Source organism: Clinocottus analis, unplaced genomic scaffold (genome assembly GCF_023055335.1).
Source record: "Clinocottus analis isolate CAN_PGR_092001 unplaced genomic scaffold, fCliAna1.0.p SCAF_6, whole genome shotgun sequence".
NCBI classification, from domain to species: domain Eukaryota; kingdom Metazoa; phylum Chordata; class Actinopteri; order Perciformes; family Cottidae; genus Clinocottus; species Clinocottus analis.
This window is the reverse complement of record NW_027176218.1, coordinates 2,827,872-2,843,063: the sequence shown is the minus strand read 5'-3', so window position 1 is coordinate 2,843,063 and position 15,192 is coordinate 2,827,872. Positions and strand designations below refer to the sequence as shown.

The window sequence follows — 15,192 nt, the reverse complement described above, 5'->3', positions numbered from 1 at the left end:
ACATTAGTGACTCAGCAGCAGCAGACTGAAGCGTTTCAGGTGTACAAGGATGTATCTGCTGACACATTTCAAAGTAAAAGATGAAAACAACACTACGACACGTGTACAAATACTACATATTGAATTGAAGACATACTTCAGGATATGAGAGGTTTACAAAGATTCAATGGCAATACATTTTTTGTTAGAGCCGTCTTGTTTTGTAACGCGGAAGTCAAGGATTAAGAAGCTAGTGTGAAAATACTACTGTTAGTATATTAAAAGAAGAACATTTATTACCAGTAAAGTACTCACACATTTCAGAATATTGTATATTATATGATTTAATCATAAATGTTGTATTATGTGTGAATCATTGTAATGTTGCAGCTGGTAACGATGTCGCTAATCTCACTGCTTCATGTTCTGATTAGTAGTTTAATTAATACATATCATATTATACTTATTGATATTTTCACATAATGATCAGAATCTCTAAAGTAACGAAATAAAAAGTGTGTGCTGAATTATATAGAACAATATTTTCCTCTGAAATGTAGTTGAGAAGAAGTATAAAGTGGAATAAAATGGAAATACTCAAGTACAATTACCTCAGAAGTGTACTCAAGTACAGCCCTTGTGTACATGCACTTCATTGAAGAGGATGTGATGTCACTGGTTTGTGTTTGCGTGCGCAGGCGTCGCTCAACAAGCTGATGGAGACTCTCGATCAGTCGGAGCCGTACTTCGTCAAATGTTTTCGCTCCAACGCTGAGAAGGTAATTTCCTGCAACCTTTCTTCTTTCCCCTCGAACGGCCGCTGATTTCAGAGAGTTAACTTTCTCTTCTCGCTCTCTTTCCTCCCCCGCGTCCCATCAGCTGCCGCTGCGCTTCAACGACAGCCTGGTGCTGCGGCAGCTCAGGTACACGGGCATGCTGGAGACCGTCCGCATCCGGCAATCCGGATACAGCATCAAGTACACCTTCCAGGTAATCCTGCCCTGCTGCCACCGAACAGCACGTCTACTAGTCCATGTCGTACACGCCCGTAGCTTTGGGCCGCTATCTTGTATATTTCCATATTTTAATGGTTATTCTACTGCCTTGTTTCCTCTTTTCATGCACGTTTATGATCACTTATCGTGTGTTTTTTTAGTGTAATCCTCCTGTACTTGTCTCGTACTTTTCATCGCTGCGAAAACACGGCCGAGCGTAGAGAACCGCTGTCGGTAATCGCTGTCAGTAATCGACTAGAAAAAACAGTCGTTGTTTGATTTGAAATGACAGAGCGTTTTTTTCTTCAATAAAACAAGATGTTCAGTAACGATCTGGACTTCTCGGAGGCAAACCCGGAATTAAAACGATGTTGTTCTCGCTCCTTAAAAAACTAAAACTGCTTATGGGTCGTGTACCATGCGTATACTACTCATTATATGAATAGTTTGTGTCATATTCATGTAATGTGCTGCAACTCTGTTACGTTGCTCATTCTGGTCACATGACATCTGTTGCTTCTGTCCATCCGGGGAGAGGGATCCTCCTCTGTTGGCTTATGAAGGTTTCTTCCCTTGTTTTCCCTGTGAAAGGGTTTTTACTATCTTTATTTGGGGAGTTTTTCCTGATCTGATGCGAGGGATGTCATGTGTACGGATTGTAAATCCCTCCGAAGCAAATCTTGTATTTGTGGCTCTACAAAATAAACAGAATTGAATTGTGCGCCACGTTGCAGGACTTTGTGCGTCACTTTCACGTGCTGCTGCCTCGAGGCACGAGCCCGACCAAGTCCGGCATCCGGGAGTTCTTCAGGCGGATCCACCTGCCGCCGGCCGGCTACCAAGTGGGCAACACGATGGTACGGCACCAGTCCACCTTTCCATGGATCGTCCTTTTCCTGTTGGACTGCGGCGCCGCCTTTATTTAACTCGCCCTCCCCGCCCTTGTGTGCTGCAGGTGTTCCTGCGGGAGGCAGAGCGCCAGCGTCTGCAGACCCTCCTGCACCAGGAGGTCCTGCGGCGCATTGTCACGCTGCAGCGCCGCTTCAGGGCGGTCCTGGAGAGGAAGCGCTTCGTCGACATGAGGCGAGCCGCCGCCGTCGTCCAGGTGAGACGCCGAGAGGAGAGGAGAGGAGTCTCTGTCTCGACCATGCGGTTAAAGATAATATTTCACATTCTTGATGAGCTATTAAATGACTGCTGTGAGTGCATTCATGAATCAATTTGACAATCTGGCGCAGACTAGTTTCTTCTATTTCAGGAGAGGTTTCCAGGGTCCATTAAGGCCGCGTGCCCTGAAGCTGTTTAGGCATTAAGTGATTAATAGCGGTGCATTTACTCCAGATATACAAAGAACACGCCCCTCTAAATATAGTCTTGATTAGAGGTGATGCACATGTACAGTCTCCACTTCCTACTCCAGCTATCATTGCTCCCTGTTCCTTATATTCAGTCTGTATTTGTCTTCTTGAGGAAGAAAATTAAGTTATTAATTAAGAATTTACTTTCTGCAGCATCCCGTCATGTTTTAAAAAGCCATGAGGAAGGATTAAAACATTTTTCCTTGTAAAAAAAATCTGAAAAACTACATCAAAATCTCCAAATCTTCAACTCCATGAAACCTAAATGAAGTAAATCAGCCAAGAGGCATGTTTTTGAACGGTAAAGTCACCTTGTCTTCCATCTCCCTGCAGCGGTGGTGGCGGCGCTGCCTCCTCCGACAGTCCTCCGTGGACTCTGCCGACGAGGAGGAGGAGGAGGAAGAGGCGGCGGCGTGTCTGCAGGCGGCCTGGAGGAGCTACAGGGAGCGCAGGAGGTTCCTGCAGCAGCGAGAAGCCGCCGCCGCCGTCATTCAGAGGAGCTGGAGGCGCCGCTGCCGACACAGACGAGCGGCGGCGGCCGTCACACTCCAGGCGGCGTGGAGGGGATTCATGGAGAGGAGCCGCTACTGTCGGACGCTGGGGGCCGTGACGCAGCTCCAGGCGAGGGCCAGGGGCCGCCAGGCTCGACTCAGGTGAACGAACGGGTTTCTGCAACTGCAGAGCTTCTTTCATGATCTGTTATTCACCAGTGATATCTGCAGGACTCCTTTGAGCCACACGAGGGGAGCCTGCACGTTTATATTGAATTAAACATTGATGTCATATCGTCACCTTCCTCTTTGACAAAAATTATTTTCTTGCCTAAATCATCTTCTTGTCATACTGATGACCTCTGGTAAAATCCCCTCCATCCTCATTTGAACAGGTCAGGTGATTCTACACCTGTAGTATAACATCAAGAGTGTGCTTTAGGCCATTTTGATTTAGCTTAAGTCAAAAGACAATGTGACTTTGGCCATTTTACAAGCTTTTCAACATGGCATCTTAAAGCTAGGATTTAAGCTAGCAATTTAGTTAGCCTTTGTGCTCACGTGTGCATTATATTAGTAATCATAACATCATTTGACGGGTAATCCAGTAAGTCTGGTGTGCAGTGCAGAGCTGTCTAGAGGCAGCTCTTCTTACATTTGGTCAAGTTTTTTTGTGTTTTCTAAAAAACCTGAAAAAATGACTCAGGGCATTATTTTAGGAAGGTGACGACATAGAAGGAGTACATCCTGTTTGCTTTTTGCTGAAGACATGACATAAAGACACTTTGAATTAAATACAAATCTGTAGAAACCAAAACGTGTGCGTATATGTTTTATAAATGTGTTTATATTGTGTCTTGAATGGAGACAGTCACTCTTCTGCGTCATTCACTGATGATGTCTTCCAGGTTCAGGGAGGTGAAGCAGCAGCGTGAAGGACGAGTGAGTCCACCACCGGAGGCGGACGCAGGACCCGCCGAGGACGTCGCCTCGTCAGGGCGGGAAGCCCGCGTCCAGGATGTCTCCGTCGAGCTGTCCGAAGACCCGGCGTCCGCCCCGCTGGACTCCGGAGAGACGGAGAAGGAAGAGGACTCTGAGCGAAGCCGGAGCGCGGACGAGCCGAGCCACAGGAACCGGTCCAAGCGGGAGAGCAGGCGCATGAGAGAGCTGGAGCAGGCCCAGTTCAGCTTGGAGCTGCTCAAGGTCCGGACCACCGGCGTCCAGGAAGACGGCGGCGGCGCCTGTCAGCCGGACGACCCTCACAGACATACTCCACGGGGGTCTCCGGCGAGCCACGGTAGTTTTGAGCTGCTCGGTGAGGAAGACATGGAGACGGACGGCGCCGGAGGCTCGGGCTCCCGCCCGCCCGCCCCTCAGGAGCAACCCGGAGCGCCGGACGTCCCGCCGAGAGACTCCGACGTCGCCGAGAAGCCGAGGGCGACTTTCTACATCGCCTCGGACCAAAGTCCGGTCCGCGAAGCCACGGCGAGGACCCACCGGGAGAGGCGGGAGTCGGCGTCCCGGAGGCCCGTGGTGGTGCTGATCAGCATGCAGAAGGAGAGCCCCGTGGAGGAGGGGGAGCCGGCGCCGCCGCCGGGGGCCCGAACCCCAGAAGAAGCGACCCCCATGGCGGGCCCGGAAGCAGCGGCGGTGGCGGAGGCGGAACCGCCACGTGGGATCGAGAGCGACGCGTCGGGGTCGGTGGAGCTGTCGTCTACGAGTCCGGAATCGGGGCTCTGCTCCTCGGAGGTGGACATCCAGATCGTCCTGCAGCCAAAGGCCGGCGTCCCCGCCGCCGTCCCCGCCGCCGTCCCCGCCGTCCTCCCCAGTCGGCAGGAGAGGAAGGCGGCGCCCCGGCCCCAGCAGGAGGCGCCCAGTCCGGTCCTGGACACGAAGCCGCCGAAGGCCCAGAAGAAGAGCTCGGCCCAGACGGTGATCGTGAACATGGTGGAGAAACCGGCCAACGCCGTGTTTTCTCCACCCAGACGCAAGCTGCCCTTCTCCAAGTGAGTGGATGAAGGACTGGACGCTTTTAGACGATCTCACGATGCACCAAACACACACGATCACAAGAAAAGACTTTTATGAGATAAGATAATCCTTTATTAGCCCCTCAGTGAGGAAATTACAGGATTACAGCAGCATTGAATCAAGTAAATAATAATAAGATAAAAAGAATCAAGGAATATAAATAAACAGTAGAAATGTAATAAAACAGATTAAAAAATAGCAGTAAAAAAGAATATTAATATACAGATGGAAAAAAAAAGCAAATATTTGCTCAGAAAATCCAGGAAAAGATCATTTATATGTTAATGTGCGTGTGAAGCCCATAAACTGATTATAGCCTTCATTTTAATATTAATAGATATTAGATTTAATATTTAAGATGTTTTTCTTCGCTAAAGTACCATGTGAGCTGTCAGCCAAAGTAAAAACATATTATTTTTTTTAAAAATTTTTGTCGATTTTGACTTTTTCTAAAACTTTGTGTGTGTGTGTGTTTGTGTGTGTGTTTGCAGGTCCGATAAGGATTTGGTGAACCAGGAACGATCTCTGGCCATGTTCAGAGACGACTCCAAATCTATCGGCTTCAGAAACAGAGAGGTAGGATGGACACACACACACGAACACACCAACCTGCTCCCTCACATCACATGAGCTTGTTGAGATTTTATGTTGAGGGTCAAAAAAAGTAATATATTAAAACTTTAATTGGCCACGCGAGCTCACAAATACAAAGATTTTGACTGATTTATTGTTTTAGAGTTGCTCGCTGTGCATAAAAATACACACAACATCAAACCAGCGTAACACAAACAGCAGATTTACACACAACACACGTATAGATCATAAAGAAGCTCATTCTGGACAGCTGATAGATATGAACATAAACCTCTAGAGCAAGAACGCTAACCCTGTACAGACGTTTGAACATCCTCGTCCACCGATGCTAAACACACACACACACACACACACACACACACACACACACACACACACACACACACACACACACACACACACGCGCAGCTGACCTGATGTCCCTGTGGTTGCCTGGGAGCAGGTGGGCCGCCCGGTCCCCAAAAAGAAAGCGCGAATGTCCCGGACGCGCTCCGACTTCCTCACCCGCTGTAACTCGGAGGGGGCGACCCAGTCGGACGACGACGACGAGTTCTACGTCCCCGCCCACTCGCTCACGCTGCCCCCCTCCCTGCCCCCTCAAAGCGCCGACTGCCACAGCGACTCCGAGATGGTAAAGGCGATCGACTGTTTCCTGTCCGCTCGTGGGCGCCCTCGCCTCCCTCCATCCCTAACAGCCGCCCAGAGCGCCAGGGGGGAGGAGCCTCTAACACTGCTAACCCTTACCTTCCATCGTTCTGTTCACTTCCTGTTTGAGCACCGAGCTGTCGGTTCTCCGTCCGCCTCCCTGAAGCAGAGTCAGAGGCGTCTGAGTCGCCACCTGAGGCCTTTTCATCTCACGCAAGAGCATCCCTCTCTTCTTCTTCTTCTTCTTCTTCTTCTTCTTCTTCTTCTTCTTCTTCTTCTTCTTGTCACAACAATGAAGACAGATGTTCGCGGTCCGGACTTCCCCTCCTCCTCCTCCTCCCCTATCTCAGCCTCTCCTGAAACAAACCCGACGTGGCGCCTCGTGGCGCTCCGCACGGCGTCTTGCTGCATGTCGGACCCGTACGGACCTCCAGCAGAGCGACTTCTCACTAACAACGTCCATTTTGTCTCCGCATGAGCTCCGTTTCCCTCTCAAAGCCTCAACGACGGCTGATTTCACTCACTCAGCACAATTGAATATATATCAACGTCAACATGTCTCACTTTTACAGGATTTACAAATATGTACTGCATCTGTAGCATACTAAACTCTACGTAGTACAACAGAGTGTATTGATACTTTACGATATAACATATAACGTATAACAACCAGTTAAAATCCTGACATTGACATCAGTATTCCTGTTCCTGTCCTCCGCTCTGCAGCCGTCTCACAAAGACCAGAAGAAGATCCACAAGACCATGTCGTCCGGGGACCTGGGCAAGGTGGAGGCGCTCAGGAAGACCTCCAGTCAGGATGGAAGGTGAGGAGAGTCTCCCATCACGTTAAAAACATCCTCCTCGTGACATCAGAGGGAGAGCGGGTCGTCCTCGAGGCTTTTCAAAGTGTCCTCGGGCAAGATGCTGAACCGCAAAAACGCTGCCGAATGCTCAGCTTCTACACAAGAAAACACATTCAAGACGTCCCTTTTGTTTGTCCGGGGAAATGTGCAGAGGACTTTAGCATTATACTTTCTGGTCACACACTTCTAAAAGACTTCATTTCTACAAACACTGACTTGCATTGTACCTGTAGGTTCATTTTAATACTGCAGCGTGACACAGATGCAGGTATTGCGGCGCCTAAATAACTCAATACAGCTTACAAGTTGAGACTTTCACCAATGGTAAATGTACTTGTGTAGCGCTCAAAGCGCTTTAACACCACATGACATCATTCACCCATTCACACCCTGATGGGAGGAGCCACCATGCAAGGTGTCACATCAGTAACATCCATTCATACTCCGTAGGCGAAGCCACGGGAGCAATTTTAGCGTTAAGTGTCTCGCTCGAGGACGCATCGACATGGGGCTGGCGGAGTCGGGGGATCGAACCGCCGATCCTCTGATTGAAGGACGGACCCCTGTTGAACTAGTTAAATCTAGTTAAACTAATTGCGTTGCGTGACTCAGCAGGATGAGGGGGAGGATACGATTCTGGAGCAAGACGAAGCACGGCGAGAAAAAGCTGTCGAGGGAGAAGCAGGCGAGCGGGAGCGAAGCCAGAGAGACGCACGGTAAAAATATATGATATAGATTTTGAATACAATTAGCACACATTCCAGTTTTGGTTGCCTTCCACGAGGAGGTCAGAGGTCACAGCAAACCGCAACCACAAGTCCCGTTTTAGTAATCCAGCTGCTTCTCCTCCGTCCTCCCAGAAGGCCCTTCTTCTCCTCCCCACAGCCCCGACTTGGAGGCGGCTCCGCCTCGGGGCGTCCGGGACAGCAAGGAGAACAAGGAGCCGTCGCCCAAGACGAGGCGGCGGCGCAGCGTGAAGATCAGCAGCGGCGCCCTGGAGCCGGCGCAGTGGCAGAACGACGCGCTGCACATCCTCAGCTCCGCCCACGACTACCGCAGCATGAACGACTTCCTCATGAAGAAGGTGAGGGGGAGACTCACCGGGACGGCTTTTTGGTTTTTTTTTTAGTTTTAAACATCCGGCTGGGAAGTTTCAGGCTCCGCCCCCTGAACACAATCAGGGTCGATATGATCGCAGTAAAGAAATATTAATCTTGTAAAATTAAACATCTTTACTTCAGAGACGTTTTTGTCTTGTTTAGAAAGTAGGCCCAAATTAATTCTTTTATTTCTCTGCAGACGATTAACTGGAAGAATGTATCAGACAAAGACACTCATCTGTAATTATTTCACGCTTTAATCGCCGTAAACTACATTATTTTCGATTAAAAAAAAAATATATATATATATATATTTAAATTTGTATGTACTGCTTATCTGTGTATTGTTGTAATTATGAAGCACTTTGTGACTCTGGTCTGTGAAAGGCGCAGTACAAGCTTACTTACTTACTTACTTACTTACCTAGAGAAGATAGATAATGAAGACAATTTTAGAGTTTTACTTGGACTTAATTGGGTGCATTTGAAAAAAAAAAAAAATTGTCAAATACAAAGTTTATTATTTGGCTGAAATCATCTGAGACATGCACATAATATGTATTAACGAATGTACAAAAATCTTAAATATACCTAAAAGAATGGCAGTCACTATTTGAATCTGTTATATCAGAGTTAAAATAGTGTTTTCCCTTCGTATGCTGTCTATGAACGCACTAAAAAGCTGCATTCAGACCTGATTTTGAAGTGGAATAATTGTGCCACACTGAAGGACTTTACCACTTTACCAATAAAACTAATTTTATTCACATTTCGCGAGCTGAGCCGTTAACTTGAAAAGCTTCCGTCTTTCGTCCGTGCAGATCGCCGACCTGGAGTCAGAGGACGGTAAGAAGGACACCATGGTGGACGTGGTCTTCAAGGAGGCGCTGAGGGAGTTCAGGATCAACATCTTCAACTCCTACTCCACCGCGCTGGCGGTGAGTCCGACCCCGCGCACGACAAAAACAAGACAACTCGCTCTGTTTTATTGTCGGAAAACGTGCCATTCGACGAGGAGGCGGGGCTTAAAAGGCACAGAGTAAACACAGGTTTATTCAAACAGACGGTATGAGATGAAATAAAGTGTTTTTTAATGCATTAATAAAAAAAAGCACCATGGGATTGTCTGCAGACGAGCAACAGCGCCTTCTTGCATCTAAGTGGAGTAAAATAAACTGTAAAAAAACAAAATATGATCTCTTTTAATCGGAGAACCCTGAGTATTAAAAGTTTTTGGGAGGATTAATCTGTCATTTGAAGCACAAACATCACTGATGCATTGTAGGATAGTGGACTTTATACACTGAGCAATACCATTATCATATTTTTGAACAATACTGTTATATCTTTTACCTTTTTTTACCTTAAGTTTATTGTAATTCTGTGTCCCAGCTAAACAAGCTTTTCATTGTACTTAATCACTGTCTGTTATGTGTGCATATGACAGTAAAAACATCTTGAATCTTAAGCTGATGAGTCTGAATATTGCCCACACCGCCAGATGGATGACGGGAAGAGCATCCGGTACAAGGACCTGTACGCGCTGTTCGAGCAGATCCTGGAGAAGACGATGCGTCTGGAGCAGAGGGACTGGTGCGAGTCGCCGGTGAAGGTTTGGGTCAACACCTTCAAGGTCTTCCTGGACGAGTTCATGACCGAGTACAAGCCCATGGAGGGAACCATCGGCAGGGTGAGAGAGAACTGGACGGGAGGAAAAATGACTGAAAAAACATGATGATTACAAGTTATGGGTGCAGATAAAATGAAGTATTTCGCAAAAGAGAGAACAGAGAAAAATACATAACCAATTGTGTCTCCAGACCTCCTTTTTCCCTGTGTTTGAGTCATCGTAGGATCCCCAAATTAATTCCAATACTTGTGTTTATTGTATGTATTTGTTCAGCAAAGTCTTGGGAAAAATATATATATCTGCAAAAAAATCACTTTTAAAAATATTTTGATCGTAACTTTGAACATCCAGCATGATATGAGACAGATTCCCCAAAAAAGCCTCCTTGAGCGGTCAATAAGACACCTTTTTGGAAAGATTAGGACCTAAAGAATCAGAATCTGCAACAAAAATCACAATAAAACAAAAGCCGTAGCTTGTTAGGAAGGAGTTTCAGTCAAAAAACTGTCGTTCTGTTTAAAAAAAATGAAAAATTACGTATTTTAAGCCAAAAGATTGTCTGAATGGGGCATGCTGGGACTTAAAATGGCCGCGGGAGCATTTTCCAAAAGGTCAAAGTGGATGTAAAGTTTACGTCTTTACTTTAATTGTTTAAGGAAGAATATAATACACTTTTTGGGATTCTTACCGCCTGCCACGTGAAAACAAATACTAGTTATCGATTCTTTAACTGTTCATCTCTCACAAGAGAAAAGATCAGTCGGCCGTTGGGTAAAGTAGAGTCTTTGTTCTCTTTTCAGGCTCCGAAACGTGAACGCAAGAAGTCGAGGAAGAAGGAAACTGACATTGTGAGTTTTTTAACGCCTCAAGGTTGTTTTTTTATTAAAAAATAAGTTGGATTGAGCTGAGCTGAGCGGTGTCTCCTGCAGGTGGAAGAGCACAACGGCCACATCTTCAAGTCCACCCAGTACAGCATCCCCACCTACTGCGAGTACTGCTCCTCCCTCATCTGGATGATGGACCGAGCCTGCGTCTGCAAACGTGAGGACGCACACTGCGGCAGATTGCCGCGTTGCTTTCACACAGTTTTTATTTTATGGAAGAATAACTGTACATTTTAAACAAGTAAACATGCGTCAACGTGTATAAAAAACAACAACTCTTGCGTGAAAACGTCCCCTTAAAAGGAGAAACGTGTCGTTACGCCGGAGCTGAAGTAGTAAACAAACAAAGTTAGTTCCACAGAGAGACGGCGGTCTTGCTGCACTTCACCGTGTTCATATTTAACTTCTCTCCTCTGGGGACACGAGGAGCTGATGAATAAATAACATTAATCCTTCATGTCGGCCGACTGGACCGCAGACTTAGAGGTGGAAACAGGACCAAAAGGTGCAGTGCTTTACATTATTAGTACGAGGCGTCGGTTCACCAGCCGGACAGCCGTGAAATATTAGAGTTAACAACAGAAAGCGTTGGATGTTCGCCTCATTTTTAACATTTACAAAACCTTTATTTGCCTTTTTGTATTTCGTCTTTGTAGGAAGAAAGTCTCTCTCGCGCTCTCTCTCTCTCTCTCTCTCTCTCTCTCTCTCTCTCTCTCTCTCTCTCTCTCTCTCTCTCTCTCTCTCTCTCTCTCTCTCTCTCTCTCTCTCTCTCTCTCTCTCTCTCTCTCTCTCTCTCTCTCTCTCTCTCTCTCTCTCTCTCTCTCATAATACAGATACACACTGCAATTCCTAATGTTCTCCTAACTCACTCACAGGCACTGATGCCGTGTGTGTGGTTTTTATTTCCGCCCTCACTACACACTACACACCCTCCTCCTCTCCTCACGAACAGACACACACACACCCTCCTACTCTTCTCTCACACACACACACACACCTTGCCTGTGTGAGTGAAACAAATGTGATTAAACCTCATAAATCCATTTTCTATCTAGTTCAAAGCTCTCAGTGAGCAGCGGACATCACTTTAAACCCTCTGACGCCTCTGCGTGTATTTTCTTAAGACATTGAGGTTCTGTCTGTCTGTCTGTCTGTCTGTCTGTCTGCAGCTGTTGTTACATTCGTGTCTCTCTTTTGATCTGCAGTGTGTCGCTACGCCTGCCACAGGAAGTGCTGCTCCAAGATGGCCACCAAGTGCAGCAAAAAGGTAAGAGCACATTTTTATTTTCATCTGTCAGTGTAAGATGAATATATATATATATATATATATATATATATATATATATATATATATATATATATATATATATATATATATATATATATAATCTTTTAATGAACCGACACTATGTATCTTTTTAAAAGATGAAGTGAAACAATCTTCCTTTAACTCAAATGAAGTTGATTTTCTGACCAATAAAACACATTGGAGGCCGTCAGAGGACCTGATCTGACGTCTCACACAGTCGTCTCTCTGTAACGGGTTGTTTGTGTGTCTGCGCGTGTGTGTTTTTGTACTCCAGTACGATCCGGAGCTGTCGTCGCGTCAGTACGGCGTGGAGTTGTCCCGCCTGACCAGCGAGGAGCGAGCGGTTCCCCAGCTGGTGGAGAAACTCATCAACTACATCGAGATGCACGGCCTCTACACGGAGGGCATCTACAGGAAGTCCGGCTCCACCAACAAGATCAAGGAGCTGCGCCTGGGGCTGGACACCGGTGAGACGCACGGAAACATGTATATGTACACAAAACTGTGTTTTCAGTCCATGTTTATTCTGGATGAAGTACTTTTGTGCTTCTGTTGTGAAATAACGTGATAATATTTAAAAGTGTAAAGTAAGAGCTGCTTTAGAAACGCCATCACGTCCTTTCTATTCTAGTTCTTCCTCCTCTTTTCTTCTACTACTACTACTACTACTACTACTACTACTACTACTACTACTACTCTTTTCTCCTTCTACTCCATCATTTCTACTATTACTACAACGGCTTCTTCTTATACTACTACTACGACTCTACTATTACTTCTTCTACTACTACTACGACTCACCTACTACTACTACTACTACTACTACTACTACTACTACTACTACTACTACTACCACCATCATGACTTACTACTGGTAGTAGTAGCCGAGTACTACTACGACTGCTATGACTCTACTGCGACTCTACTACTATTACTAGTACTACTACTGCTGTTACTAGGTCTTCTCCTACTGCTACGACTCTACTACTACTATGATGGCTCTTGTACTACTACTACTACTACTACTACTACTACTACTACTACTACTAGGTCTACGACTACTACTATGATGACTCTTGTACTACTACTACTACTAGATATTCTCTTACTACTACTACTACTACTTTTTTTACTGTCGTTTGTCTGTTCTATACCTCAGTGTGTGTGTGTCTGTTCTATACCTGAGTGTGTGTTTGTCTGTCATAGACCTGAGTGTGTGTTTGTCTGTCATAGACCTGAGTGTGTGTTTGTCTGTCATAGACCTGAGTGTGTGTTTGTCTGTTCCAGACCTGAGTGTGTGTTTGTCTGTCATAGACCTGAGTGTGTGTGTGTCTGTCATAGACATGAGTGTGTGTTTGTCTGTTCCAGACCTGAGTGTGTGTTTGTCTGTCATAGACCTGAGTGTGTGTGTGTCTGTCATAGACATGAGTGTGTGTTTGTCTGTTCCAGACCTGAGTGTGTGTTTGTCTGTTCCAGACGTGAGCGTGGTGAACCTGGACGACTACAACATCCACGTCATCGCCAGCGTCCTGAAGCAGTGGCTCCGTGACCTCCCCAGCCCTCTGATGACCTTTGAGCTGTACGAGGAGTTCCTCAGGGCCATGGGTGAGAGCTCACGACCCGCCGAGTCCTTATACTGCGTTTCACAGTACTTCTGAAAGGGCTCAGCGTTTCTTTGGCCTGAAAGGGGGCGGGGCGTGTTTGTTTTCCTCTTCAGGTCAGCCGGACAGGCGGGAGGTGATCCGGGGTGTGTACTCGGTGATCGACCAGCTCAGCAGGACACACCTCAGCACGCTGGAGCGCCTCATCTTCCATCTGGTCAGGTGAGCGACGGGCTGACGATGATGAAACGCACCGGATTATCCGTCTGGGATCGCACGCCGGGACCCGCCCGCCGCTGTTTTTGCGTCGCGCTCCGTAACACCAGGGATTAACGGGATTATGCTGGCGTTTCAGGATCGCCCTGCAGGAGGAGACCAACAGGATGTCGGCCAACGCCCTCGCCATCGTGTTCGCCCCCTGCATCCTGCGCTGCCCCGACACCATCGACCCGCTGCAGAGCGTCCAGGACATCAGCAAGACCACAGCGTACGTCCTCCACCAGAGCTCGTGAACGACAATATCTGCCTTTTCTTTCTCCTTTTCTATTTCATAAAAAGCTTTAAGTAGATTATATGTTTTTGCTCTCCTGCTCAAAGTGCGTCACATCGAGAGACTGACCTTGTTAAATCCAGAGATTAGAGTCCAGGTAGTGATGAAGTGTTTCACCACAAAGCTTCTACGGAGGCCTGTAGGGACAAACGTACCAGACATGAAGGCGACGCCACTTAAATTAATAATGTATGTTAGCTACACGGCAAAAGGGAGTTCAATCGATGTTTGTGAACGCGAGCGATCCCAATGTCCACACTCACGGACTCGTGGACTTTGAGGGCGCGCTCCTGCAGAGTCCGAGAGAGATCAATAAGGTTTTATCTCACCACGACGTCATTATGGATTTTAGTAAAAAATCCAACATTTTCCTTTTTGAATTGCAGTGAAATCAAAGTTTTAAGCGCCAGAAAATGAACATACTAATAGTACAATACTTAAATCTCTGTGTGCACCTGCATACATGACACACGGTCCTACGTTCACAAGTGATTGGTAGTTATAATATAAGATTTTCCACTTTGAAACTGTGTATTTTGTAAGTTATGCTACAGCTTGAGATGCTAAAGTGACTTCCTGTTTACTTGCTTCTGATTGGACGGCGCTACACATGTTGGCGTACTTTCATAAAATCCTCCACCAGCGGAGAACGTTTTAATGGAGCGACCTGATTTAGTGCACAAACTTAAGTCATTGATGGTGCGACCCCCGACCCCTCGCTTCTGCTCGTGTTCTCCTCTAAACGCGTCTCTTCTCCTCTGCAGGTGTGTGGAGCTGATCATCAACGAGCAGATGGGAAAGTACAAAGCTCGCCTGAAGGACATCAACAGTCTGGAGTTCGCCGAGAGCAAAGCCAAGAGCCGGCTGACGCACATCAGGAAGTCCATGGTGAGATGAGCCGATCCACAACAGTGAATCCTCCTGATCGCTCGGCATTGTGGATGCAGTTTCCTCTTGTTCATCATCTACTTGGTGACTGTTTAGCTGCCATGGTCCTTCACACGACTATGGCAGGAATCATTCATACATCTCTCATCGACAGATTTACCGGTGGATAAACCTTCAAAATATGACGCTATGGGCTCAACCACTCCCTCTTATGACTCACTATGTGTAAATGTTCCTTTTTACCTTCTAACTTACTTCAGAAGTAAAATAGGAG

At 46.6% G+C, this 15,192-nt stretch overlaps 1 protein-coding gene across 14 annotated transcripts in view; it reads left to right on the top strand.

Annotated features, from left to right (window-relative positions):
• LOC137803638 (unconventional myosin-IXAa-like) overlaps positions 1–15,192 on the top strand; it is a 117,399-nt gene that overhangs the window by 97,063 nt on the left and 5,144 nt on the right. For 6 of the 14 annotated variants that reach the window (XM_068602297.1, XM_068602296.1, XM_068602292.1 and 3 more), the window contains 21 exons: positions 678–758; positions 859–969; positions 1,709–1,831; positions 1,930–2,079; positions 2,666–2,985; positions 3,732–4,829; positions 5,346–5,430; positions 5,891–6,079; positions 6,820–6,917; positions 7,569–7,672; positions 7,817–8,040; positions 8,878–8,994; positions 9,558–9,746; positions 10,487–10,534; positions 10,616–10,727; positions 11,776–11,837; positions 12,154–12,346; positions 13,356–13,484; positions 13,597–13,702; positions 13,836–13,967; positions 14,795–14,918. In XM_068602297.1, coding sequence (XP_068458398.1) covers positions 678–758; positions 859–969; positions 1,709–1,831; positions 1,930–2,079; positions 2,666–2,985; positions 3,732–4,829; positions 5,346–5,430; positions 5,891–6,079; positions 6,820–6,917; positions 7,569–7,672; positions 7,817–8,040; positions 8,878–8,994; positions 9,558–9,746; positions 10,487–10,534; positions 10,616–10,727; positions 11,776–11,837; positions 12,154–12,346; positions 13,356–13,484; positions 13,597–13,702; positions 13,836–13,967; positions 14,795–14,918 — 3,795 coding nt within the window. The remainder of the gene's footprint in view (positions 1–677; positions 759–858; positions 970–1,708; positions 1,832–1,929; positions 2,080–2,665; positions 2,986–3,731; positions 4,830–5,345; positions 5,431–5,890; positions 6,080–6,819; positions 6,918–7,568; positions 7,673–7,816; positions 8,041–8,877; positions 8,995–9,557; positions 9,747–10,486; positions 10,535–10,615; positions 10,728–11,775; positions 11,838–12,153; positions 12,347–13,355; positions 13,485–13,596; positions 13,703–13,835; positions 13,968–14,794; positions 14,919–15,192) is intronic. The other 8 variants (XM_068602305.1, XM_068602303.1, XM_068602293.1 and 5 more) reach the window with 4 other exon arrangements.